The sequence below is a fragment of the Marmota flaviventris genome, chromosome 18 (assembly GCF_047511675.1).
Source record: "Marmota flaviventris isolate mMarFla1 chromosome 18, mMarFla1.hap1, whole genome shotgun sequence".
Lineage (NCBI taxonomy): Eukaryota > Metazoa > Chordata > Mammalia > Rodentia > Sciuridae > Marmota > Marmota flaviventris.
The window spans coordinates 22289250-22317222 of record NC_092515.1 but is presented as its reverse complement, the minus strand read 5'-3'; the positions used below and the strand labels follow the sequence as shown (position 1 = coordinate 22317222).

At 50.4% G+C, this 27973-nt stretch overlaps 1 protein-coding gene across 1 annotated transcript; it reads left to right on the top strand.

Annotated features, from left to right (window-relative positions):
* The first annotated feature begins 319 nt into the window (after positions 1 to 319).
* On the top strand, positions 320 to 27973 carry Vstm2b (V-set and transmembrane domain containing 2B). Its single transcript, XM_027941185.2, has 6 exons — positions 320 to 474; positions 892 to 1506; positions 2073 to 2257; positions 3279 to 3308; positions 4674 to 5145; positions 27374 to 27973. Exons 2-6 carry the CDS (start codon positions 1425 to 1427, stop codon positions 27460 to 27462), a joined length of 858 nt encoding a protein of 285 aa, XP_027796986.1. The 5' UTR covers positions 320 to 474; positions 892 to 1424; the 3' UTR covers positions 27463 to 27973.

Here is a 27973-nt window from a genome sequence, read left to right as displayed (position 1 = left end):
GCAAGAGCGGGGGATGGGCCCCCGGATAGCGGCTGTGGACTCGACCTCTGCCTCCCGTCGCCCGGATCTCCCTTTGCACTGAGTAAAGAGGGGGTAACCGCTGGCTAGGAACGTGCGGGTACGCAGGGACCGGCTATCGAGGGACAAGAACCCCGCCCCCGCCCAGAAACCTCCCGAGCCCTGAGTCGTGCCCGGCGCTCCCTACCCCACCCCACCCCCGCCGCCTCTGCCGTCACTCACGGCCGCTGCTTGCTGGCTCGCTGGTGCGCTCTCCGCGCCACAGGCACCTGCTCGCCGGGCGCTGTGCGCTCACTCTCGCTCACACACTGCAGACTCTCGGCGTCGCCGCCGTCACCCGGCCTCATCCCCTGTCCGGCACAGCGCTCCGCCCTTCTCCCAGGCCCCCGGCGCCCACCCACCCGCCATGTCCCGGGCCTGGGCCAAAGAGTGGTGCAGCTCATTGCCCAAACTGGGGTAAGGAGTTGAGGCCTGGGGGCTGCAGAAAGGGCCGAGGGACACATAGGAAACAGGGATGAGCGACCGTCTCGAGGGATGGAGACTGGGAAGAAACCTGGGAGAGTTTGGGTGGGAGGACCCCCAAGCAAAGCGGGTGTGGGGCGGGGCTGCGCTCCAACCTGAGAGATGGTGGTCCCTCTGAGCGACCCCCGAAGAGGGAGAGGGTGCGCTCCAGGGCGGGGGTGGGGGGCAGTGTGAGCTGTGGCAGAGGAGGGGAGGGCGGGGTGATGCAGCGGTGGAGGCGGCTCCGGCTCGGCGCCCAGCCACTGACCGCCCCCTCCCTGTCCTCCCCTCCCCCCTCTCCCCGCCTCTCTCCGGCTCCGGGTCCGCCACGCCGGACCCGCTCTCCTCGCGCGGCGCTGGGTCGGACGCCAGGTCTGCGCGCCACGGCTGAGCGCCCACTCGCCTTGCGGAGAGAGTCGCGGAGAAACCAGCGGGGGCGGCGGCGGGAGAAGTGGGCGAGGGCTGGAGGAGGTGGCAGTCGGAGCTGAACCAGGAGACCCGGAGGCAGAAGCTCTCGGCTCTGAGGCGCGCACTCCCTTGGCCAGGGATGGGTACTGGCGCAGCCCGGCCCCTGCCCGGCCAGCCGGGCAGAGACTGAGTCGCACATCCCCATCATCCTGTGGACCTCCGACAGAGAGAAACACTGACAGATCGCCAGTAGCCTTCCGGCGGCGGGACCTCACCTCCTGCCCACCCCGCGCAGCGCCCCCAGCCGCAGCAGCGCTGGGCAAGCCGGCAAGGGAGAGGGGCTGATTGGCGGCCGCCGGCGGCCAGGGGAGGGAGCGCCGTGCGGGGCCATGGCAGGCTCCGAGGCGTCCTAGCCCAAGCCGGAGCCGAGCTCACGCTGCTGCTACCGCTGCCTCTCCGCGCCCGGGCCCCCGCCGCCGCCGCGCCCCCTGCGGGAGATGGAACAGCGGAACCGGCTCGGTGCCCTCGGATACCTGCCGCCTTTGCTGCTGCACGCCCTGCTGCTCTTCGTGGCCAACGGTGAGCGCGGGAACTTCGCTGCCGCGGTGGGCTCGGGGAATTCTTTGCTGGGTCCACCGGAGCCAGCCTTCCCCGGCTGCCATGAAGGAGAAAGAGGAAGAAAAGGGGAAGCATTCACGGTCTCCAGTAATCCCTGTGTGCAGTCCGGGCCCGGAGGGGTAGGGGGAGGAAAGCAGCGAAGGGTCGCGGCAGCCGCGGCGTCCGCGCGGGAGTCGTTCCGAGTCCGGCCGGGATCCCGCTACTGAGAGGAGGCCTGCGGGGAGCGAGAGTTAACGCACCCAGCCTGGCTCTGATGGTGCGGCCCAGAGCTGGCGAGAAGCGTGAACCGCCCCTGCTGTCCCACTGGATCTGGAGCGAAGCAGCCTGCGGCCGGCGGCCAGTCCCTGCTGCCGCCCTGCAGCTGCTGGACTGAACTTTGCTAGCGCCTCCGGCCGTGGGCCACGAAGTAACTGGGGGGGTGGGGAGCCCAAGGCCAGTGAGCGAGCGGGGGAACCTACCGCCTCGCCTCGGGTTACCCCAAGCCCCCGCCCTACAGCTGGTCACGCCTCTCTCTCCCCCGCCCCCAGCTACATTCACCGAAGTCCCCAAAGATGTGACAGTACGGGAGGGAGACGACATCGAAATGCCCTGCGCGTTCCGGGCCAGCGGAGCCACATCGTATTCGCTGGAAATTCAGTGGTGGTATCTCAAAGAGCCTCCCCGGGAGCTGCTGCACGAGCTAGCGCTGAGCGTGCCAGGCTCCCGGAGCAAGGTACCCCGCCGCCCACGCGTCAATGGAGCTCCTGGGTCTCAGGGCTAGGGCAGCGAGAGTTAACCCCTGGAAGAAGGCAACAGGGTTCATGGACTCAGTGTGCCGCCCTGTCACGCAACCCATCTCCCACCCTTGGCATCCCACTGCATCTTCGAAGTCAACAGTAAACTCAAAACCCTATCAATTCTTTTGATAATTTCCCTTTTCCTGCAACCTCCTGGAATTCTATTCACTCCCGCCTGGTCCAGTTGGCCTGCTCTTCTTGATGAGGGTCGAGCATTTGATAGGTGCTGGCTGGTGAGGGAAGACCACTATGGTTCCACCAAGCTCTCCCTGCCCTCTGCCACTCCGAGGTCCCCAGGGCACAGAGCCAATGAGTTAAGCTCCTCCGGGCTGCGTTCCAGAGGCCAACAGAAAACCGTATTTGGGGAAGCCAGCAGGTCACCTCTAGAGCCTCCACAGGATCAGAGGGATTGCCTTCCGGTGGCTGCAAACCGACTCAGGCTGCCTCATAACCCACTCTCTCTTAAAAGCGCTTCAACACACACACACACACACACACACACACACACTTTACACACATACACACACACCTTACACACATACCTACATTCTCCCCAGGTTCCCTCCCAAAGTTATTCATGTCTCTCACTGGGTCCTGTCCAGACAGCCCGGCCAACCCCTCCATTGAATTTTTCACGGTTCCAAATTAAGAGAGAAGGGAATGAGGATGCTCCGGAGGAGGGACATAGGCCTTCCTAGCAATGCATTCTCCCCTCTTCCGCCGGCAGGTGTATGCTAGGACAGCCACTCCTTGACAGGCACCATGTTAGCTCTAAACCCAGCTTTCTTCCAGTCAAACTGCCGGAAATTCCGACGTCCTCCATGCCCTCAACCCCCGCCATACCCCAGGCAGTTTCGGTCGCAGCCTGAGCGTGGAAGGTCCCTCGGCCAAAGGCAGATCTGAGTTTCCCGAGCCTGCATGCCAACAGCCTAATGTGTCTCTCCCTTTGCATTTTAGGTAACAAATAAGGATGCAACTAAAATCAGCGTAAGTGTGGAGCCCAGCGTGGGCCGCGGGAGACCCCTTCTGGCCGCTTCGCGCCCCGCAGCTCCCTCCCCTTTAGAAAGTCTAGGCAGCCGCGCGGTGTACAACCGCACTCGCAGCTTTGCATTGTCGGCCGCTTGGCGTGTCTGGGCGCCATCTGTCGCTGGTAGCAGGATCGGTTCTCTTTTGTGTAAATCAAGGGTCCAAGGCCTGAGTCTCCCAAGTCGGCTAGGCTCTCACCTGTAAAACTCTCCTTCCTCCGGACCGCGTGCTTAGGCCTCTTGGGCCTCTGCTGGCTTTTCTTCTGCTGTCATTTCTCCCAACACCGCGACCCCGCGGCTGCCTGCCCTCGCCGGGACCAGTGCTCCTTTTCCCACCCCTCTCTGCTCCGCCCAGCACACAGGCCCGGCGGCCCGGCAGCGCCCGACGCTGCAGCCCTGCCCTCCGCCTGAGCGCAGTATTGTTGGGGGCGGGGTGAGCGGTATTCTTGCCAAGCTGCGCGGGGTCGGGGTCCTGGGGTTCGTAAAGCTGGGAGAAGCGCCCGAGCTTCCGCAGTCGGAGCGTGGAAGTAGCTGGGCCTGAAGACAGCGAGAGCCTCCCCGTGGGCTCGGTTCAGAGGTGAGGGTTCCCCGGGTGTTTGGTGAGTGCCTCTGAGTGGTTCCTTCCCGACGACTCCACCAGGCCGCAGGGAGGAGGGCTTTGTCGCCAGCTTCAGGCGTCCTCGCGGAAAGGCGGGTTCGTACCTGGAGTCCAGAGAGTCAGGCAGTAGCCTCAGTGTCTCCTACCTCCTTGGGAGAGCCAGGGTTAGCTGTGATGGGCGGGGATCACAGTAGGCACGGAGGCTTTCCCTAAGACTCTACCCAGGCCCTCCCAACTCCAGATAAAAGGGAGCGTGAATGCGGGTCTGAGTAGTGGGCTAGACTTAAGGCGATGCCTCAGAGCTGATGCGGTTGGTTGGAGCGCTTGCAGCAGTAAAGACGTGGACGGTTAGCGATCAGGAGACCCAGCCTTCTTTCTTGAAGGTGCAGGAGGAAGGAAGCAGAGAATGATTGGTATTCTGAAGCAAAAGCTAGGGGAAGACAAGGTGTGTGGGGACGGAGCAGGGGGTTCAAGAAGAGGAGTTGGGGACCTGGGAGCCTGATGACTCAATGGACATAGCAACAAGGCCCCCCAAACGGAGTTGGGAGCCCCATGCCACTGGGGAGATATGGATTGAAAGGAAAGCCAGACTCTGATGGTGGGCATTCCAGGGTCAAGGAAGTATTGGAAATATTGGGGTGCTCTGGCAAGGAGACGCGAAGGCAGCACCAGTAAGAAGAGCAGGTTTGGGACTTCCCCAGACAGGCCTCTAACCCCACTCTTTTGCAGACCGTGCGTGTCCAGGGTAATGACATCTCGCACCGGCTTCGGCTCTCGGCCGTGCGACTGCAGGATGAGGGCGTATACGAGTGCCGCGTGTCAGACTACAGCGACGACGACACGCAGGAGCACAAGGCCCAGGCGCTGCTGCGCGTGCTCTCGCGCTTCGCACCGCCCAACATGCAGGCTGCTGAGGCCGTGTCCCATATCCAGAGCAGCGGCCCACGCCGCCACGGATCCCCCAGCGCCGCCAACACCAACAGCGCGGGCGCCACGGGCCGCACCACTTCTGAACCTGGCCGAGGCGACAAGAGCTCGCCACCCGGGAGTCCCCCTGCAATTCCTGGACCCGGAGTTCCAGAATCCGCTGCCGCCTCCGCAGCCCACACAGCCACCACTACCGTCGCATCTGCTGCCGCTTCTTCGTCAGCGTCGCCACCACTGGGCCAGTCTGTCCTTCTGCGCCAGAGGCATGGCTCCGGTAAGAAATCGCGTGGCGAGGAGACGCGCACACTGGAGGGGTGGGGCGTGAACGCCCCAGCGGGCTCAGTTGGAGTGGCCACCGCACCAGGATCATTTGCATGTGCGTACTGTGCCAAGCTAAGTTGCCCTGAGCTCAACTCTCTCCGCTGTTCTCTATCTCTATTGTTGGGCTTTTGGAGCTTTCACAATGTGTATTTATGAATCGGGGGCTGCCCCACCAGGATCAAGTCTGGAGTGTGGGGAGCCCTCTCGAATTTGGAGGACTGGGCCCAGAGAGTTACACTCCTGGAGAGGTGCGGGGGTCAATTTACTCAGTGAGCACTAAGCATAGAGAGGAGCATTTCTCAGGTGGGATATTAATACCCTGTTGCAGAGTGGGAGGAGTCAGTTAAAATTTAGGACCTGTTCCTTTTTATGCAGGTTGGATTGATTGGACAAACACACATTGTCTTAGTGTGGACCGGCCTGTGTAACCTCCATTCTCTTTGGCTAAGGGCAAGATGGGTGTAGGCATCTGCACCCTGCTAGAAATTTTGCCTCTTGTTCCCGTTGGGTCCTTGGTGTGGGGGAGAGTGTGTTAAGGATCAAGCTCTTCCTCATTATTAGGAAGAGGCCCAGAAGTTAAGGACTGCTTTCCTAGAGCTGAGAGACTGAAAAGGACAGGATTCAGAGAAGTGGGTGTTGGAGAACAGGACAGGAAAATGAACTGAAGGTCATGACAGGCAAGTCCAGGAAGGGCTGATTAGCAGTAGAGTGGGCAGAAAGGCCAAGTGCCCAGTGTGCTCCTTCCCCAAGGCACTCCCCACTCCCTCCCCCTACTCAAAGGTGGGCCTCAGAGATGGGCTTAACTCTGATTTTAAATAAGTCACTCCCTGTCTGAATTCTACCCTTCAGTCTTGTATGATGCTGAGAGCTTCTCTACTAGAATTAAAGCATTGGGAGGCTGGGACAGTCACATGTAAAAAACCTTCCAGGTGTGCTCCATGTAAAACACTTCCAGGTGTAATGGAGCACATGTCCCTACCATGGCAGTTCTCAAAGTGAGTTCCACTACTGCCAGCTAAGGATGAAGGTTCCTGGACCATGCTGCTGAATCCAAGGTGACAGGCCTCATATCACCATATTATTCTTCCTCCTTGATTGATTGTTAAACCCTTGAACAGTTAGGAGCTGCTGGTCCATCTTACAAATAAATTCTGTTTCTTGCTTAGCTATTCCCACATGGGAGCTTCCACTGTGTCTCACGCTGTTGCCTGAATCTGGAGGCCCATCCCTCTTAGTTCCACAAAGAGACCCACAAGACTTTCCCCAGGCCATGGGGAAGGTGAGTCAGCTGGAACTTCTCCCAAAAGACTCCAAGTTCTCCTACCTGGCTTGGAACTTTCTACCCCTGTATTAATTTAAGATAACATTTGGTGCTGATATAAACCACAAAATGAAAGGGGCTTGATAAATTTCAAATATATTATTTCTTGTTCACATCAAGTCCTGCCCCCTGGAATGAGGAGAGGAGTATGATAGTTCTATTCCATGCAGTTACTCAGGGACCCATACTGACATAGACTTTACCATCTTCAGCAAGTGGTTCCCCAAGTCACTCAGGATTGACATGTGGCTAACAGATGAGGGGAGAGAAATGGAAGCAGCCCATCTCAAACCAGTTTGAAGGTAACGGAGCTCTAGGCTTTAAGTCACACTGTATGTAGTGAATCAACTTCTTTCCTAAGCTTTTAGAATTGCCCAAAGGATGTATCACTCTTGAGAAATCAAGAAAACAGCCACTCAAACCATTTTGTAGTGCTTAATTCTCTCAGAGAAAAGCTGATGTAGAAAATAGCAAGGTGGGTGTTTAAGGACCAGGCTTAGATGTGGTAAATAATACTTCTTCCTTATCCAATGACTATCACATGGTCCAGTGTAGATGTTGGAAAATGTAGTTGATGGCTTGGCAACTGCTTTTCAACCTCATCTCTTCACAGGGGAAGGGAAACATGAATCTAGGGAAATTAACCATCTTTATGTTGTGCACATTACATGTTGGAAAAGTGTTTATTGACTTGTACAGTGTTTTAACTGATACTGATTGGTAAAAAGACTCTTCTGCCCTATCATCTCAGGCCCAGCAAGTAAACATTTGTGTCACAGGCTGAAACCTCGGTAACCTCTGGGTTGTTCCCCAGACCATTAATACAGTAGCAAAGCAAAGGATTTGAAAGGCAAAAGCCTAGATTTGAGTTGTGCTTCTACCACTTCTTGACTGTATGACTTTAAGCAAGTGGTTTAACACCTCTGAGTCATCTATAAAAATGGAGAGGGTAATCCCTGACCACAGAAGAAGTTTGGTATGGACATTGCTGCAAAGATATGTTCATTATTATCACTATGGTCATTAGTTGCTCTGTAAGAGAGGAGAGGATAGAAGAAATAAACTAAGTACTTGGTAGTTGGAGGCCAAGCTAAAAAGGGCTTTAAAAGTCAAGTGGAATCAACAGGGTTGGTTGAAGGTTTGGGTCAAGGAAGTGCCAAATGAAAGAGATCTATGAGGGTGAACTCAGTCACACCCACAAGATGGGGAAGAGGTGAAGGTCATGAGCTCATTTCTATTAGAATCTCCATTTTCTCCTGGCCAGAGTCTGATGCTTGAGCCCAAGACCCATCTGACAGCCTGTCATAGCCATTCAGATCTCTAATATGTCCTGGCCACAGGGCCTGAATAAGGGAGTGGGAATGTTCCAGGGTCTTTCATCCCACAACAGAAAACACATCCGTGGAAGGTGGGATGGAGAGCTCCCTTCTTCCTAGAAGATATGGGGTCATTGCATCAGCTCAATTCTGATGGTTCAGTGCCCAGGGGTTGGGGCCTTGGGGATCTGCCAGCCACAGAACAATATAGTAATGCTTATGTAGGTCAGGGCAGCAGCCCAGGCTGAGGGCTTCTATCTGTTTCCTGAGGTTGGGTGCAGGGTTCACTGCCATCCAGAAAGTACAGCCAGCTGGGCTCCCAGCAGGACATTACCACTGGGATAAGTTATGGTGGCCCCTGAGATCTCTGTCACCTAATCAATAACCCTTTGAGGAGTCAGGTAGACATATCTCAGAAAGAACCCTGAGTTCCTCCTCAGCTCTTCTAGAAGGTGTATCTTCATCTTCAAGGTCAAAACAGTTGTATCCCTTACTCCTTGTGAAGTTCTAAGGATGTTGTTTTGCTATAGACACCTCTGTGTATCACCTGAGCATGGAAAAGTGAGTCATATGACCTGTAATCCACAAACACACCTGATCAGCCTTGATCCCAAGGAAAGAACTGTGCCAGTTTTGTTTTTATTGTTGTTGACGTTGTTGTTATTTGTTTGTGTGGTGCTGAAGATCCGAATCAGTGTTTCGCACATGCTAGGCAAGCACTCTACCACTGAGCTACAACCTCAGCCCTCATGCCAGTTTGTGTCCCATCTTGCCCCTGCCACCCAAAGCCACCTAGGCAATGGGCCTCCATGTGAATGAGAGTAAAAGCTGCAGACTAATTCTTTCTATTTTTATGATTGACTTTTTATTGCAGTAAGATACACAAACATGAAGTTTACCACTTTAGACCTTTGTAGATGTTCAGTTCATTGGCGGTGTGTCCATTCGTGGTGTGCAGCAGCCATCACCATAGTCCATCTCCAGAACCCTCTTCATCTTCCCCAACTGAATCTTCATACCCATTTAACAATAACTCACCATTCTCTTTCCTACTTCCAATCATGAGAACTGCTATTCTACCTTACGCGGGTATTAATAAACCTTCCCAAAGAACTGCCTCATTGAGCAGTGCCCTGAGCTTGACCACTGGTGCCAGGTCCTGCTGAGCCTCCCTGGGAGGTGGCCAGCCAGATGATGGCTCAGCAACATGAGCCAGAGAAGGAGCTCAAGGAGGGTGTCCCCAGGCCTGGCCTATCCAGCTCAAGTTCTCAGCAGCTTTGTGGGGAAGGGTCCAGAAAGGACTGTTAGCTCCTGGTTAGCAGGCAAGAGTGTTTGCAGAGTGTTTATCAGACAAATGCTGGCAGTAGCAGATGGCACATTCACAAAGTCACCAAGGGGAGTTGATAAGGAGTGTTTACAAAGTTGTGAATGGGATTCAGGACCCCCAACAGGGGATGTCTGCAGGTCCTTAAGGCTAACAGCAATGGGGGTCATTAGCATCCCTAGGCTGAAAGAGCAGGGGAAAGGAGCACATAGCAGAAGTCAGGGAGGATAGCTAGATGGACAGGGCTGCCTGACAGGAGTCTGGCATCAGGGAAGGGATGCAGCCAACCCACAGTGACCCAGCAAGGACTTCACTCTCCTTCTGGCCTCCATTTTCCTCTGAGGGCCTCCAATTGACCAAACCCTCCTAGAAGCCAAGGACAAGGGCAGTAGGGTGAAACAGTCTATAGAGGTCGGCCCCAGAATGCATAAGGATGAGAGGAGGATTCGGGAGACCAAAAAGGTCCATCCCAGGCCCTGGTTGAATGGACACTGGCTGGTTCCCATTGGTGACTTTAGGAGTGTTCCCAGCCCACTTCTGTAGTCAGTCTCCATTAAGCAGTTACTTCCAGAAGGACAACAGAAAGAGGTCTCTATTTTGTTAAGTGAGCTACTTTGGTAATGCCAGGAAAAAGGAAGAAGGGACTCACTCAAATCTTCATCCTTTAGCTACTGCACAGTCAGGCAAGAAAACCCTCCCCGTGCCCATGTATGCCTAGCACAGCCAATACATATTTGCACTAAAAATTTATGTGCAAAACTCATTCATTTCACATCTCATTTGTCAGGAGACATTTTGGTATTTGTGCTTAAAAATAAACATGGACTGAATTAGAAAAGCAGAACAGGCATAGAAGGCTGGGCCCCTTCTTAGCCATGTTCATAAATCTGGCTCCTAATTAATCTGAACACTGGCCCATTTGTCATGAAAACTTCATTGCTGGTTGCCATTGAGAGAGAAAGAGACAGAGACAGAAAGAAACAAAACAAAGTACCTTACAGACAAAGCACTTCCCACCAGAAAAGGCACTGCAGAGTAGGGCTCCAATGATAAGAGTCTGCAACTGATTGGCTTGCATGTTGGCAAGAGTTTCACTTCTGTAGGGACCTTGGGATCAGATCACATTGTGTGAACCTCTAATTAACCTCAGGGTTTCGGCTACAAGGAGAGGCACCATGACCCCCACAGAGAGCCAACTGGATGTGGCAAACTGCTGCCTGGTGCCCACACAAAGAACTGGCTGTCAATATTTCAATTAATAATGAAGAGAAAGCAGCAACGGCCATGGTTTTGAGAGGCAGTTACTGTTGGGAGTCATCAAGGGGTGTGTCTTTGGATGTTGCCGTGGGAACCGTAAACCATGACCAAAGGGGGCTATGGACAAGGTGAAGACACTCACTATGTCTCAACCCATGCCCCATCTAGATGTCAAAACTGTGAGAAATGGTACCAGTGTGACCTTGGTGAATCACAACGCAACAGAGAGTCTCCAAACACACCAGCAAGGCCAAGGACCCTGGACCCAGGAGGACCCCAAAAATGGCTGCCTTAAATAAACAATTCAGTCTTACTTCAACTTCTGATGTGACATGAGGTTCATAATTAAGTAGAAAATAAATGTGGCAAAAGATATCCCAGAAAAAAGAGGGTGAGGCTCTTTGAGCATCCTGAAGGAGAAAATTAAAGGATTTCATAAAGGAAATGGCTGAGCCTCGCAGCTGGCAAGAGATAACTGCCTCATCCCTGACGGCAGCAAAGGCCTGTGATTATCAGCAACAGGGCGTCCTCTCCATTAAATGCCACTCACTGGGGTCCTATTGGCTCAGCCTCATGCTGGTGCTAAGGGGAAGTGGAGGTGGCAATCGTGAACTCATGATTAAGGAAGTCAGGGCACCCAGGTAATTTCAGGACAGAGATATCTAGGCCATCCCCAGTGGGGATAAGCCCTGATCCAGCTGAGACAACCTGAGGAGGCTCTCTGTAGGCAGGGTGGGGTTTTAGGCTTGAAAGAATCACCTAGGGCTGATATCCTCCCAGCTTCCGTCAATTCTGGGAAAGCTCCTGGTTGCCTCCCTTCCACTCCACTCCCAGTGCCCCATGGACGGAGGTCACGCCAAATGGAATGACCTCTGTCCATCACAGCCATCACTGAGTGGTCAATCAGCTCACTACACAATTACTCTCTCAGCATCAGAGAGGCCCCAAACTAGGGATAAAACAGCTGCTCTTGGATTATAATAATGATATATAATCACACTTGCCTTTTAGTGAGCATGCATCATGTGCTGCGCTCGCCTCTTGCAGGGTTCCCCCTTTCTGCAGCTCTCCCTAATTCTGCCTGCCTGACTGCATTCCCAGAAGACACAGCCCCTCCCCTGCTTATAGCCAGAGCCCAGACCCTTTCTTCAGCTGGAGTGGCAGCCCCCAAGAGAAGATCTGAAAGCCAGCCTTTCTAAATGTCACCTGGAGCCAAACCCACCACGGAGCTTCTCATTAAATACGCCAGGCGCACATTTTTAAAGCTGTGCATATTAAGGATTCCCCAAGCATCGGTGGGGATAAATGAGGTCAAGTGCTTTTGTAATATGATATTGATTAGTTCTGCTCCGTGTGGACAGTGGCAAGGGCTTGGCTGTGGTCTAAACCCCTCAGCATTATGGGAGATGCCAGCATGGTTTTAAGACATTTTCCTGCAGCACAGAGGAATTTTAAAAAGTATTTCTACTCCCCCATGCTTTGCTGACTCTTACCAGGCATCTCTTGGAAACAAGCCGTTGAGAAGTTTCACTTTGTCTTATGTAAGGGCTGCAGGAAAGTTGAAGACCCAGTCCCTGGAACTCCTGGTTCCTACCTATTTGTTATGAAGGATGGCAAGCCTCCTTCCCTGGGGTGGTGCTTCTGGGGGAAATTAGCCTGCTTGTCATGGCTTTGTTGCTTTCAGGCAAGATGTGCTATAAATACTAAGATGGATTACCCTATTTGGCCTCCTCCCGCCTAGGGTTTAGCTGCTGTTGAGCACTAAGCGATGGAGGAAATGGTAGGAGATGCTAGAATGGCAACGGGGTGCCCTCAGTGGATGCTGGAGTCTGAAGCGCAGGCTATGGTTGGGCAGCTTCTTCTGCCTATGTCCTCTGTGAAATGGCCCCTGAGAGTCAAGCCTTGTGAAGCCTGGCCCTGCTGCCAATCCTAGGTGGAAACTGTTTCCAACTATTATTAGTTGTTCAGTACCGTCATCACCGCTCTATAGACTGAAATCTCAAAGATACTTTGGATTGGATGGAGTTGGCTCTGGTTTTATGATTCTCTAAGCAGAGTTTATTGGAGAACTACTATTGACTCAAAATATAAATCCAAAGTGGACATTTTTGAAGTTGTTCCCTACCCCTCTTCCCTCCTACTCTTCCGTGCTCATGGGTCCTGATCTGTGTAGCTCATTCTAAAATGCCCAGAAAGATGCCATGAGGGAGACCATCAACAGTCTTTGAAGGTGGATTGGACACTTTCAAAGAACACAAAGCTGAACACCCACATTAGGGAGTGAAGTCAGGGGAAATGACCCAGAAAAGTCACTCTTTTTGAGAGTGGCCCATTCTGGTTGACACACTAAAACATAAACCCAAAAGACACTCAGGACAGTTTAGAAGAAGTTACAGTGGCCACCATTTCCAGCCATTTCCCTTTCTCTCCTGACATTTTAAACACTCCTCACTGTTTAGCCAGGTATGCTTATAGGTAAGTCAGGGTCTGAATGCCAACAAATTCTTCTCATTTCTGGGCCTTAGAGCTCCAGCCACCCAGAAATCTCAGTATGTACCATATCTTTCTTGCCCTCGTCCTTCATAAGTTCCAGGCTGCCCATTTTCCAGATGTGTCCAACCCCTTGGATTTGAATCCTGACTCCTTCACTTCCCATGTGCAAGTTCCCTCCTCTGTTTATCATCTCACTGATACCAGTTCTCATGCCACAGCATGGTTGACAGGATCAGAGATGATCCTTATCGTATCTTAGCTTAACACAGAGCCTGACACCTAGCAAATGTTTAATGGATGTTGGCTCTTGTCATCAGTGTTTTTCATGGGAATGGCATTAAGTGTCCAGGATCAGTAAATAAACTGGATAGAGTGCCCTGATTGGAGACGTCAGTCACCAGTGGAGCTAAAGATGATAGCAGGAAGCTGATGGAGCTTCAGAACAGAAAGTGCTGTGAGATTGCAAGTGGCTCAGTGACTTGCTATTTTTGTACATTCCGTGCCGTTTTGGGGGCTGGGGTAAGAAATGGGGTTGATGCTATGTCCTCATCTTCGTCTAGCAGGGACTATTTTCCATGAGTCAGGAGCTCCTTGGTGAGCAAGGACAGCTTCATTACAGTTTCTGATGTTCCACCAACAAATTAAATCAGCATGTTTGCACATGTGCCCCGTAGGCCTGGCTGTGCCAACTGGGTTCCTTGGGAGAGCCACGCCTGTGCTGTGCCTGGTCCTGCTTTGTCGTGCAGGCTGCCATCAGTGGGGGTCCACTGTGATGCAAGGAGGTGGAGCCCAAGCAGCAAAGGAGCAGATTTTTGCAGCACTGCATGGGAGATGGGAACAGACAGAAGAAAGCTCCCTCCTGTTGTCAGGTAGCTGAGGAGCCTCTAGGGAAGACCTGGGCTGGCAAGGAGTGTCTAGAGTTCCCTTCCATGGGACTTTCACCACAAGAGAGAGAAAAGAGAGCCACTTATGCTGGGAAACACCATGCCCCTCAGGGATGGGCATATGAGATGATGGAGCTTGGAGCCACCTCTACAGGCTCTGGGCATGTGCTAGCTCTTCCCTTTGTGTTCCTGCATTTTTCTTGCCCACCTTTCTTTACTGTGTCTGCTGTAACTGGTGATTGCCACTAAAGGTTGCTACTTGGCACCTAGTAACTGGTGAGAGGGATGCAAGACAAATACACCACCTCCAAATTGAGTGCAGTTGCACACACCTGTAATCCCAGCTATTCAGGAGGCTGAGGTAGGAGGATCACAAATTCAAGGTCAGCCTCAGCCACTTAGTGAGACTCTGTCTAAAATTAAAAAATTAAAAGGACTGGGGATATAGCTTAGTGGTAGAGCCCCCTTGGGTTCAATCCCCTGTACCACAAAAGACAAAACAAAACACCACAACCAACAAAAAAAGAAACCACCCCAGGAGGCACTGGGAGGCACTAAGCTATATGCAGGTCTAGGAGGCCAGGACGCCTCCTGCCCAGCCTTACTGCTCCATGTCCCATATGGACCTACCCCACCACCGCCACCTAGCAGAGAGCCCATTACAGACTCCCCAAGGTCAGTCCCCTACCTAAAACTGGATAGCTCCAAATACAAGAGAGCCCTTCCCTCTGCTGATCCCTGGCCCCTCCCGTCAGCTCTCCTGGAGAGGAAGGAAGCCTTGGTGTTCTTTAAGCCAGGGCAGCCCAGCTGTCACGTCAGTCCTCTTATAACAACTTTTATGACAATTGATTCTCATACAAATGCTGCTTAGTCCAGAGGGACTTAGGGGAGGGTGAACTGAAGTCCTCTAGGGCTCCATCTGAGCTGGGAGTGGGGTTTCTGGCTAACTACATCTAGTCTGGCCAAGGCCAAGGAGCAGGGGACTGTTCAGAGCATCACGTGGGCTTAGCTGCAACCTCAGGGAGGAGCTTATGGTTGAACCATGGGTGGCCAGACCAGACAGGAAGTGCTCTGAGAAGGAACATAAACTGTGGCTGTAATCCAGAGGGGCTCGGGAAAGGCAGGGCTAAGGTAGGCTGGTATTTGGAAGAACGGCTTCCATGACCTTGAAACCAAAGAGGTCTCATCCAATCTGAGCTTCCAGAAGTCCCTTGCTGAGCTTTGGAGGTTCTGAAGCTTTTCCTTCCCTATTCCGGAATCAGTACCTAGTTTAATACCCCACTGAGGATGATGGCCCTGAAGGACAAGCCTTGTTCAGTCTCATTTCTGTGTCTCTAGTACCCCACATTCATCACGCCTGGGACTAGTTCATTCATTTATTCAGGAAGTCTCCAACAGGCATATTTTATAAGTAGGAACTGTTCTAGATACGGAAGGCACCACATGAATAAGAGCAGTAAGGTCCTGAGAATCCGACAGGGAGAAACAGACATCAGTCACATCAACACATAACAAGTGAAATCTGCAGCCATAACTGGTGTGTCAAAGGGGAGACCCCTAGGCTAAGGGATCTAAGAATAGGGGGACCCCAAGTAAGTCATGTTTGAGCCATAATCCTCTGGAAGAGAGCTGAGTTGACTAGGTAAAGAGAGAGGGGAGAAACTTCCAAGAAGAGGGAATAACATGTAAATGTCCTATGGTAGGATGGAAGCAGGAGAAATTGAAAGGCCTGACAAAAGGTCACTGTGGCTAGGGCAGAGAAAGCAAGAAGGAGAAGTAAGGAGCAAATTAAGTCAAGACGAATTCACTGGTCAAACAGGATCAAACTGTAAGACCTTGTGAGGGTGATAGGGAGCTTTGGCTTTGCTTGCCCACTTTCAAATCTCTTGTGGGTTCTGGAGTGCTGGTATCCCCATTAAACAGATTGGGGAATAGGGGAACATTGGGCTTTATCCTAAGATTGGTTGGGTGAGGAGCAACCAAGATGGGGCAGGGCGTGATGCTTTTGGAAATGACCACACTGGCTGCAATGTGGAGATTAGAGAGGCAGGGATAGAGCAGATGAGGAAACATCACTTCAGAGGCAGTGATCCAGGCCGAAAGATAATGGGTTTGGACTAATTAGATGGATGGGTACGTGGGCGTCTGAATGAGTGATGGGATGGATGAGTGGAAAAACAAGTAGCTGGTAGGTGGGTGGAGGTAAGGCTGTATGAATGAATGAACAGAGGATGGGGCATGGGTGAAAGGAAGGATGGGTGGACAGGTAGATGGATGGAAGAATGGAATGGGTAGGTAGAAGAAAAGATGAGTGGATGGATGGATGGATAGATGGGTGGAAGGAAGGAAGGAAGGCTGAATGGATAGGTGAGAGCATAGGTGGATTGGAATGGGAGGGAAAGTAGTTGGTGAATGGGTAGAAGGAAGGATGTGTGACTAGGTGGAGGGGAAGATAAATGATAGGTGGAAGGAAAGATAAGTGGATATGGATAGGGACGGATGGAAGGATGAAGTATGGGAATAAATGGGAAAATAGTTGATAGATGGGTGGAAGGATGGATAGAGGGGCGAATGGTGGATAGAAAGAAGGCTGAGTGGATACATGGATGAAAACAAGAGTGCATATGGGACACAGGTTGAGCCTTGAAGGATGAGTGCAGTCAGATCTGTGGACATGCCTACATTTGGAATCCCTGGTACCAACACAGCACATTCAGGCCATGTCTTCTAGTCATGGAGGCCATAGAGAGAAAAGGTCCCAGGTAGTGGGATGGCCCAGAATTTCATGCTAGCCCATGTTTCTGCCTGTAATCCCTGAGCCACTGTACACAGACTGAAGGTATGAGTAGAGCAAATAGACACAGCCAGTCCCCAGCTAGCTTCCAGCTCCCCCACTGGGACAGGAGCAGGGGACCCCTCCACCTGCTGAACTCTTGGCACTCTGATAGATACAAGCTGGTCCAGATTTACCGATTATTGCCCATGTAAAAGTTAATGGAGATATGTTTTTTTCAGGCATTTAGAAAAATCAAATCTCCAGATGGGCAGATGAATAACTGTATTCACATTAAACACTAATATAACAAAAAAAATACACAAGGCAATAATTCATAACGCTTTTTCTATTCTACAGAGTCATATTTTAATGCGTGACATATCCTGGGCAGCTCCTCTGTGCTAATTTTATTTAATGAGCACATGTTATAGAATTTTCAGAGCACTATCCCTGGGCAATCAAAATGTGTTAACCTTTTCAGTTAAATTGTACTTCTAAGGAAAAGTCCTTAGTGAGCAACAGGAAGAAATATCCAAGCATCACGGAGGCAGAACCTAGAGGAAGGTTGTAAGAGGAAAGAACTGCTGTTGAGTCTGAAATGCGCAGGCCTCAGGGACCTTCCACTCTCCTCCCCCACCCAAGGACCATGTTCCTGATTCCTGATTTTGCTTGGCTACTCCAATGAGTTGGAAGAAGAGACAATGACCTGCACCCCATGCTGAGCAGCCTTCACTGAACAGGCATTGAGAGCCCACTGTGTGTATGAGGCACACTCTGACTAATTGGGGCAGGAAGACTGTAGAGGGAAGGAAAGATCCCAGACAACTGGGATTTAAATAGACTGGGACAGATGACTTCAAGGAGGAGCAGGGTCCCCTTATTCAAAGCCCAGTGTTCCCCCATTCCCCAATCTGTGTAATGGGGATACCAGCACTCCAGAACTCACAAGTCTGAGAGTTTTAGATTTGAATGTGGACTAGCAAGGTGGGGCAGGGCCAGTCACAGGGTGAGAAGACTGAGATCTTTCATCTGAAAGAACTTGGGTGGGAAGGAGGGGCTAACACAGAGAGGGAAGGGTGTTCTGGTGAAGGCAACAGCATATGCCAAGAAAGGCCTGGAGGCAGGATCAGTGGTTCTCAAACTGTGTTCTTTGGAATCCTGAGCATCCCACCCCCAGTTTTGGCCAGTGTTCTGACTCTAATGGCTTTATTCATTGTGGGATCATGCAGCAATTAGCTTGATAAAGAGATTCTACTGCTTTAAAATATTTTAAAATAATTTATATGGTTCAAATCACACACGCAAATTTATAATTTATATGAAACATACAAAATCTACAAATACTTTACGTATTTGCAACACCGAGAAGAGATATTTGAAGTGGCTTTTAAAACAGTGTGCAGCATAATATAATAAAAATTTATAAAGAAACTGGAATAAAAGGAAAATGAATGTAAAATGATAAAATTAGTTAAAGGAAATGTTAGTCAAGGGCTGGGTTGTAGCTTAGGGATAGAACGTTTGCTTAGCAAGCAGGAGGCACTGAAAAAATATAAAGGAAAAGAAAAAAATCAAGTTAGTCCAAAGGATGTGTGCTGAGTCTCAGCCAATTGAAAGGTCAGATCACTGTGATAGCCCCGTGCTCCCCTGAGGATCCTCGAGACAGACTTCCCAACCCCAGCTGGTATTTGAAGGATAAAAACGCAATGCTGCATATGAAGAATCTGACCTAAATAGCTGGCATGTCGTGGACCAGGTGGAGTGTCTAAGAAAGACCTTTATTTATTCATTCAACAAACATTTTGTGAGAATCCCACAGTGCAGGCTTTACCAGGTGATGGGAAAATACACAGCTGAGACCACGGTGGTTTCTGCTCTCCTGAACCACCCTCTGGCAGAGGAGACAGGTGTCAGAAGGTAAACACACCCAAGTTGCCCAGAAGAAAGGGAACTTGCTCTGGAGTCCATGGGACAAAGGAAGCCAGTGGACCTGGTGTCTGAAGGAGACTCATGGGTGGAAGGACGCAGATGGGTGGCCAGAAGGGCATAGAGACCAGCAGTGTAGTTGGAAGATAAAGCTGAGAGGGAGGGGTGGGGGTGCAAGGTAGGCTAGTCAGGTGAAGTAGGGAGGCAGGGTGAGAAATGTGAGGTCTTCCATCTGAAGGAACTTGGGTGGGAAGGAGGGGCTAACACAGAGAGGGAAGGATGTTCTGGTGAAGAGAACAGCATGTGCCAAGAAAGGCCTGGAGGCAGGAGAGTTGAGTGCACACAGTCTCCATGCAGGAGTCCAATTTGCCTAGAGCTTCAGACACTCAAAGGTATGTGGAGGCAGGTAGAGAATTGTGTGTCCCCTGGCTAGGGAGCCTGGTTTCTTTCATAAGTACTAGGAAGTCACTTGATATTACCCTCTACTACCTACCAGCTGTGCAACCTCAGGCAAGTCACTTAATCTCTCTGGACCTTACCTATGAAATGGGAAAATAGCTTCTGTATCCTAAGGCAGCTGAGAGGATATTAAGAGGAATTCTGACAAAAGGCTGAGTACAGCTCCTGGCACTGAGAATCTTTAGGGTGTCTATTAGCACCCTACAGCCCCTAAGGTTATCAAATCCAGATAGGTCAGGGGGTGAGGGGCTACCAGGTAAGGACTGGGCCCCCACAGTGAGGGAGGCAGCCCCACCCTCCCCACCTGGTGAGCACCCTGATGCCCACTGTGGTCAGCGTTGCCCATGGCCCCACTGAGAGCAGCCACCTGACCACAGAGACAGGGCCTGATTACCATTTTCTTTAAGTGACACAGTGGAAGGATCTTTTGGTGCAAGAACCCACTTGTAAAGAAATAGAAAGCTGGAAAGGAGCTAGCAACAAAGTTGGCCACATTAAAAAGCAATTCTGAAAGTTGAAATTCAAAGAAAAAAATTCTCTCCCCTATCCCTCTCCGCAGGGTCCAGCTGAGGCACATGGGGAAGGACAGCCCTTGTTCTTTGGGGGTTCACTATGTGAACAGAAACCAGACTGCCTTGGTTCAAGTCCCAGGCCTGCTTTTTATCCTAGAGTGGACTTCGCAGGACTGCTCAATTTAGCAATTTGGATTTCAAATAGAAAAATAAAAACAATGACACCTCAATATAAGTATGATCCCTACAGTGTTTGGGATATATTTGTACTAAACACTACCCATTATTGACCTGAAACACAAATTTTACTGGGTATCCTGTTGTATTTTATCTGTCTGAATAGGCCTTAGGCAAATCACTTCACCTCCCTGGATCTCATTTTCCTCATCTGTAAAACAGGAGTAAATGATTACCTCCTCCATTAGGAAGGTTGGATTTAACATGGGTAACACACTTGCCACAACCCCTGTCTACTAAGTGCAAGTCACCTTTGTCACTGTTACAGTGAAAGGGCTCAGCCCTGTCCGTCTGGGCTCCACTATGCCTGCTGCCTGCCATTCACTCCTGTTGTCAATCATCTCTAATGTCAGAAGACTGGTGTTCTGGCTGTGGGGAGAGCTGCTTGCAACCCTCTAGTGCAAAGGCATCCACCTCCAACAGAAAGGGCCACATGAACAGAGGCCACATGAACAGCAGGCGTTTGTGTCAAGCATTCTGTCCCCAAGTGCACAGGGCGTGCTCCCTGGGGGAGAAAGCACATGTGCAACACTTAAGGGGGCAGGTGGGCCCTAGACCTAAGGAGAGGGTGGCTAGTCATTCCGCAGGATCAGCCTGCAGTTGCTTGCAGGTAGCAGTGGACCAAAGCACACAGCTGGTGCCAAAGGAGCTGTGAGAGTGGGGTGACTGGAGAGGATCATGGATAATCCCCAACAGTGGCACTGAGACAGTTTCTTTCTCTTGTGAGCAGAAGGGACCCATCAGGGAGAGTTCTCCAGGAGGGAGTTCTGCATCTGCAGGAGGAGGAAGGGCACAGTGGTCATGAAGGCAGGAAAATGCTTTAATAGGCCAATGAGCTGTGGCAGAGAGAGACCAGGAATAGCTAGGATAGGCATTGACACCACCTCTGCCTCCATCCACCCCAAGAGCACTCAGGCTCCTCCCACTGTCTGGACACTGAGCTGCCATCTGAACATCATCCCCAGCAGACTTGATGTCTATCGGTCAATTTGTTATCAAAACCAGGAGCTATTTCCTCAGGGTTAGGGAGCAAGAAAAACTGGGCTGAAGCAGGAGGCACTGTAAGCCTGGGTAGGATAGATCAGCAGAGCACAATGAGAACAGACAGATGGTCCCACATCTCACCCACTGTCCATGGCTCCCCAGGCCTTTGTTCTGGACTTTTCTTTAAAATATCGCCATTTCCTTTAAACACCGACAATGTTAGTCACTCCTAGTTTTGTCCCAGTTACCAGCACACATTAATTTTATGGAAGAAATTAATTCTACCCAAACAAATTCTGTTAGTGCTCAATTATTCCTCACTAACTCCCTTTGAATGAATATCTAGGAAGAGGCTTTAATTAAAATGTCAACAAGGGAAATAGCCCTGCAAGGTGGTATCTTCTCTCAGTAGCAAGCTGGACCATCAGCATCCAGGGAGAGCAGAGGGCTGGGCTCACTGGCAGGACCAGTCCTGCATGTCAGGAAAGGGGTTTCCTTGGCACATACTGCATGGGGACAGGTGGGATGCAAGCCAAGCCTCCCAGATCTTCACCAGGGATGACTCAGAGGCTGAAAACTCAGGCACCAACAAAGGGGAGTGTGTGGGTGATGGGTGAGTAACACACCTGTGCAGAGTCCCAACTGCACAGGTCGGGGGCAGGGACTGGCAGCTCACCCTGGGCCTGGGTTGGGAGTCAGAAGGGAGTGGGGAAAGGGAGATTCCTGCCGAGAAGAGCAGCCAGCCAGCCAGGGGTCCACCCCAGCAGGAAAAGCAGGAGCAGTGTTAGTGGTTCTTGGGCCTTTCCAGAATCTATGCCTTCATGTGGATGTCTCCCAATTTTTATATTCAGATTAGAATTTATTATTTTTAAACTCTGAGGGCACCCAACTAGAGCCTTGTGCAAACCAGGCTCAACCCTTAGGCAGGCAGTTTGTGCCCTGGTCTCTGTAGAAGATGGCATTTTGTAACCTCTGAGACAGGAAGTTGGGAAGGTAGGAAAATAGTGAAGGAGAGTGAGGGGCCAGTCTCCAGGAGTAGGTCAATGATGCTTCTGATACCATCCTTGGCACTGGCCTGGGCTTTTGAACTTATGCAGAGGAAGGGATGCTATTGGCCCGTGGGCAGGATGACTCATAAGTGCCCTCTCTTTGTTCTCATTCTACAAGCCCCTGTAAGCCCAGGGAAACTCATTGCACCCTGGCTCCTGGAAGCTCAGAAAGGGAACCTTCTCCTTCATAATGGAGGGATGTTCGTCTGCTGCACTCACAGAGTGGGGCTCAGAGTGCTGCTGAGGTGGGATGGTGATGGGAGCAGTGGGTAAGAGCCAGCCTGTTCTCGGCTGCCCTAGAAAGACAGACCGCTGTCCAGCCCTGAATGAATGCTCAAGTCCAGTTCATTAAGGCCATCGGTGCCTCTCAGGAGCAGCCCTCTTGTCTCATTCTCAAAAGGCTGCAAAGAGAAAAAAAAGATACAGAATTGACCATCAGTGCTCAAAAGGCCCCCATCCCCGCCACTCGGCTTGGTTCCCTAGGTCTTCTAGCCAAAGAGCCCGTGTTCAAAGATGTGTTATGACATCACAAAATGCAGAGCAGATGTGAGTGGCCTTGATCTGCTCAAGACAGGAGGGGCCTGTCCTCAAGACCCCCGTGGTAGTCCTCCGTGGATGGATGCTTAGACACCCGAGCTCATGGTTAGAATGGCTTTGCCCCCTCAGTATCTATCCTTGGACTAGTTCTTCTCGGGCTGCAGCTTGGGAATATTCTCAACCCTGGAGGGAGCAAGTCACAGACAGGCAAAGCCTTCCTGTGTCAGCCTACAAAATGAGCTTCCAACTTAGCCAGGCTGCAGGAGCCAAAACCAGCCTGCTGACCTTAAAATATCTTCATTCTACTTACTCTTTTCAAACCTGAAAAAAAAAAAAAAGTAGCCTGTGAGCAACTCTATAAAAATCCCTGGACTCTCAGTGGCGTTTATCTGCAAATCGCTGACCCAAGCTCCCAAGTAGAGCCAGCTGGGCCCAGAGGCTCCTCAGTCCACCCCAGTGGGTGGTCCCCCAACACTCTTTTCCACAGAATAAAGCAGATGCCCCATGTGCAAGAAAGGACAGACCAGAGTGTGGGTGACTAGACCCTACTACCACCAGTCAGGAACCTAACTCGTGGTTGACCCCTGGACAGTGTGGCCTGAACAGAGTCTCCTCATTTACTTTTATCTCAATGCATTAAAGAGCCTCAAAACTTCCATATTCTTTTCTGTAGGGCTTTGGAATTCTGCAATTACTGGATAAATGGAAATAAAGAATTTCCCAGGCAGAAGCTTCTTGGACTGAGAGGGAGGGAAAAGAGGGGAATAAATACCCCCATTGTGTTCTTTCAGGTTCTCTTTTAAATGGCTCCAGTGTGTCTCTTATCCTCGCTATCTAAATGATAAAAATTAATATCTTGATTGATGTCTTAATCTTAAGCCAAAGAGGCTTTGATTTCTGTAAGAATGATTAGCAAAGCGGAGATACTGGTTTCATGTACAGAATGAATCAGCGACTCTTTCTGTCAGAGGACTTCCCTCACCTCCCAAGCAGCCTCATTTTCCAGCTTAACCATGACCAACTTCTGCCTGCTCCAGCGCTATTCCTGGCTATTCCTGGCACTCCTTGGGAAAGGAGGAAATAGATAAGGAGACAGTTAGCATCCAATCAACACAGCAGCCTCCACCAGCAGCCAGTCTGCTCAGCCTCATGCCCTGGAGCACAGATGTCTCCATGCCATATTGGAAAAGAGGCCACGGGGTAAAAAGGAGACCCCACTTCAGCTGAGCCAAACCTCAGCTGGCCCCAGAGGGACCTCAGCTGGGACCTCAGCCCAAGTATTGCTGATAACCCTAGCTGCCTTCAGGAAATTCACTATTTCCTGGAATCAGGATCCAAATGCATAGGGGACTCCCATAGCCAAGTGCTAGACAACAGTCAATCTCCCTCAAAGAAAGAAGCAACACCCCACTTCCTTCAGTGAGGCCCCAAAGCCAGTTTTCCTTGTTTTCCCTGGTTCTTTGGGGAAACTTAAAGACAGTGTCTGTTTGCCTGGTGAATGAGGTAGGAGAAGGTTCCACATCCAGGGTCTGTCTTTCACCAGAGAACCAGGGATGTCTCAAAATTAGTGATTGGGAAGATAGTCTGCCTACCTGTTCTATCGTAGAATAAAGTTTCCTCTTGAGAGATGGCCATCACCAAAATTAGTTTTTCTTCAACCCTTTACAGAGAAGTAACTATATCATCATTTTCTGCAACATTGATTGGTGTGGCTCTTTATTCTATTTGAGGCTCTTTTGCTTCCATGCTTTTGCTGTGTAACAAAGAACCCCAAAATTCAGTGGCTTGAGCACAACACTGTAACTATTTATTTAGCTCATAGTGCTGAAGTTCAGTGATTTGGGCTGAGTTCCCTGGTCTTTATTGAGTTCATCCATGCAATTGGTATCGAGTCAACTGGGGGATGGTTGGTCTAGAGGGACCTCAGCTAGGACATTTGATGCCTCTTATCCTTTATCAGCTGATCCAGGCTTCATCTCATGGCAGTGGGTTTCAAGAGCTATAAGTGAGAGGGGAGTCCCAATGCACAAGCACTTTTCAAGTTTTTGCTTGCTTCATACTTGATCATAGTTTTTTGGCTAAAGCAGATCCTATAGTCAAACCCAGAGTGAGCACAGGAGGGCACTATCAGAGGGGTTCTTGTGGTCATTTTGCAATTTACTGCTAAAATATTGCTTATTCTGACACTTGGCCCATACACATCCTCATTTTATGGATGTGACACTAGAACCAGAGAGGTGAAGAGAATTTCCTGGGATTACACAGCAAGCTGGCAACAAGGCTAGGCTTAGAAGTCCCTCTCCCCAGGACAAGCCTACTGCCCCATACCACCTCCCTTGCCAACCCCCATGGCAACACTAGGCCAGGAAGTGAATGAGGTTCTATCCAGGAGCCAAACTGTGGCCATCCTGTGGCAGACATAGCAAAGGCCCCATAGATCCCAGTGTCCCTTCCCGGGGGTTCTGGAGCCACCACTGCAGGGCTTCTGGCCCTGCTGGTTCCACCTTGTTTCAGAGCGGAGTGGCAGGCTGGTTGTTTAAGGTCTTTGGAAAGTCTTGCACAATTTTCAAACTTTTAAACTTGCATAGGTGAGACTGTAATAGTGGCAGTGACTAGTCAGTGGTACTTGGAGGCAAATTTGAAAGTCTCATTGCCTTTCTTATGCCCATCACTCCAACCAGGCCACCGAGCCAGCTTTACCTTGTCTGGCTCACCATTTTCCTGCCGCTGCTTGAGAGTCTAGAGTGCTATGCATAAGCATCCACATTTAAATACCTCACATGAGTTATTTCTGTCTCACCTGCACCTGCTCAAGTGTCAGGGTTTTTCAGGAGCATAAAGATCTGAGCCAGGAAGAAGATCAGGGAGGCCCTTGGGCTTGGTCTGATCTCACAGGCCTTATGTGCCCAGGAGGCAGTGCTCTGCTTTTTTGGCCAGATCCCTGTTTTCTGTACACCTGAGCCTCGGTGAATTCCACCCAGGCACCTGGCCATCCATCAACTCGCCCATCACCTCGTCCTTCCCCAGTGATGCGTGACAGTGAGGAGCAGCAAAGCAGAATCAGAGTCTTTGGAGTGACCACCGCACTGCGATTCTTTCTGCTGACGGATGGCCAGAGGCAGAGTGGCATCCTGAGCCAAGCTGTAGGAGGGCCAGGAGTGACAACTGTCTGGAAAATTAAGATCTGAAGAGGAAGGTTAGCACATTTGGATCTGTCCTGTCCTTGCACTTTTCAGCAGGAGCTCAGAGCTGTGCACAGAAGCAATTAGCTCTGGATGAGACATGTGCAAAGTGGATAGCCCCTACCCCCTTTTCATTCAGAGGTTTGAAAACAGCCCCTACTTCCCAAAATGGACAGAGAGAATCCTGGAATTTCAAGCTAGAACATTTGTCCAACCCTCTCCTTTTACAAAGGGGAGACAAGAGGCCCAGGGCATGAACTCCATGACACAGCCAGCCATGGGCAGAGCAAGAATAATTAGGGAGTGGAGGAAACATGTTGGATAGAAAAGACCAGTAGTCCCTCATTGTTATACAAAATTACATATAAGAGGTTGTGAGGGGAATGGGAAAATAATCAAGGAGAGAAATGAATTACAGTAGATGGGGTAGAGAGAGAAGATGGGAGGGGAGGGGAGGGGGGACAGTAGAGGATAGTAAAGGTAGCAGAATACAACAGTTACTAATAGGGCATTATGTAAAAATGTAGATGTATAACCGATGTGATTCTGCAATCTGTATTTGGGGTAAAATTGGGAGTTCATAACCAACTTGAATCTAATGTATGAAATATGATATGTCAAGAGCTTTGTAATGTTTTGAACAACCAATAAAAAAATTTAAAAAAAAAAAAAAAGAAAGAAAGGACCAGTAGTGCTTTTACCTGCAGAAGAGAGAAAGTCATACATTCAGGGCCAGGTTTGTTAGGGAAGCCACAAATTCACACTGAGTGAGACTGGAGGGACAGGCCACCCTGGTAGCAGCTTCCACATGCCGCTGAGTGAAGGTGGTGACACCCTCTGCACCATATGGTGTTTACACAAAAAAGGGCCTTCTGCACCCCCTCCTAGGTACAGAGCTCCAGCCCTCTGGCTGAGTGGGTGAAGGAAAGAGAAAGGCCTCCAGGTGGCGCAGGTGAGAAGGGCAGAGCAGGAAACTGCTTCCCTTAATTGGGCTGGACGCTGAGTCAGTTATTGGTGGGGCTCCCTACAGTTTAGATAGCACCAAAGAGCAGTGTGTATGGTGCTTTGTACTCTTGCTACTCTCAACCCTGGAGGGAGCATCCCACTTCCTAGGTGAGAAGCCTGAGGTTCATGGGTGGGCTTTCCCTGGTTCACAGGAGGCCTTGCAACAGCTGGAGACGCTGAGGACTAATAGGGAGCTGGACAAGTGGCCCTGGTGAGGCAGGATGAAAGTGTGGTGTTAAGGCCTCAGAGGCAGGCCAGGGACCCAGGTTAATGGTTGCATTGGAGAAGTAGGTAGAAGTGCTAAGAGTGCTAGGGTCATTTTTCAAGGACGGTAGCTCACTCACCTTCACCATCCAGTGATTTCTGAGTTCCCCATTGCAGCTCGAGGGATGGACTGACAATGTGGTTGTGGAAAGAAGATTCACACAGAAAACTCAGGTTGCCTATGGCAGGGCCTCTGGGAATACTGAGCTGTGTAGTTTAAGCAGGGAACTAGAGTGGAGTCACAGCAAAGGTAGAATTGTGTGCAATCATGGCATCTTCCTGGAAGAGGAGGGGAAGCTAGGTTTTCATTATTGAGGACATTTTGCAGCATAGATAGTACTCAGTGCAGAGAAAGCAAACTATTAAAATAAGATAATGACTTGGACTTTAGAGCTATAATCTAGCACATCCCCCTTAGGCCAGGGGCACCTTGTGTCTGACCACAGTAGGCTCCTGAAATGTGTGGTCTATAAATAACAAGCAGTGGCAGCAACAAAATGCTTTATCATGAAATGGAAGCAGCCACATGTGCAGCCTCCGGCCAGGAGCTAAGATCAAGAAGCCTTGGAAGTCTCACTCTCTCCTGGTCTGCTTATGAGTTGCCAGATTCCTGTGAATCCAGGGTTAACCAAGCCTGTTTTCTCATCCCCTGCAGGAACCGGCCCCAGCTACGCCACAGACCCGCTCCTGTCCCTGCTCCTGTTAGCTCTGCATAGGTGCCTGCACTTGCTCCTGGGGCACTGACAGACGTGGCACCTGAACACCTCAGCAGGCACACACCACCTGCCTGCACCCCTAGGGAGGACCACGTCGACAGATGGACACAGAGAGACTGAGAAAAGCATGAAGAAGTCCACGCAGAAAATAAATAAATCATATTTTTGGGAAAGTCACACAAATGTAGAATACCCAAAATAATGCATCTAGTTTCCAAATAAGATGGAGTTTGGACCATGCAGTGAGCATGGGATCAATGATTTCTCTACTTCAACATATTTTTCTTTTCTACACCTTCCCTCCAAGTCTTCATTTTGCACGAACTGTTGAGCAGTTATCTTTAGGATAATATGTAAAAATGTTGGGTTAAAGCCTTTCTGACAAAGCAAAATATTTTTAGTAGATTATTGTGTTTAGGATTTTTTTTTATTTACTTTTTCTTTGGGGGCTTTTCTTTTTTATTAAATTATTTCTTTTGAGGCATTTTGATTAAAAAAAGACATCATAATTAAAATTCACTGTCAATAATATTTATTTT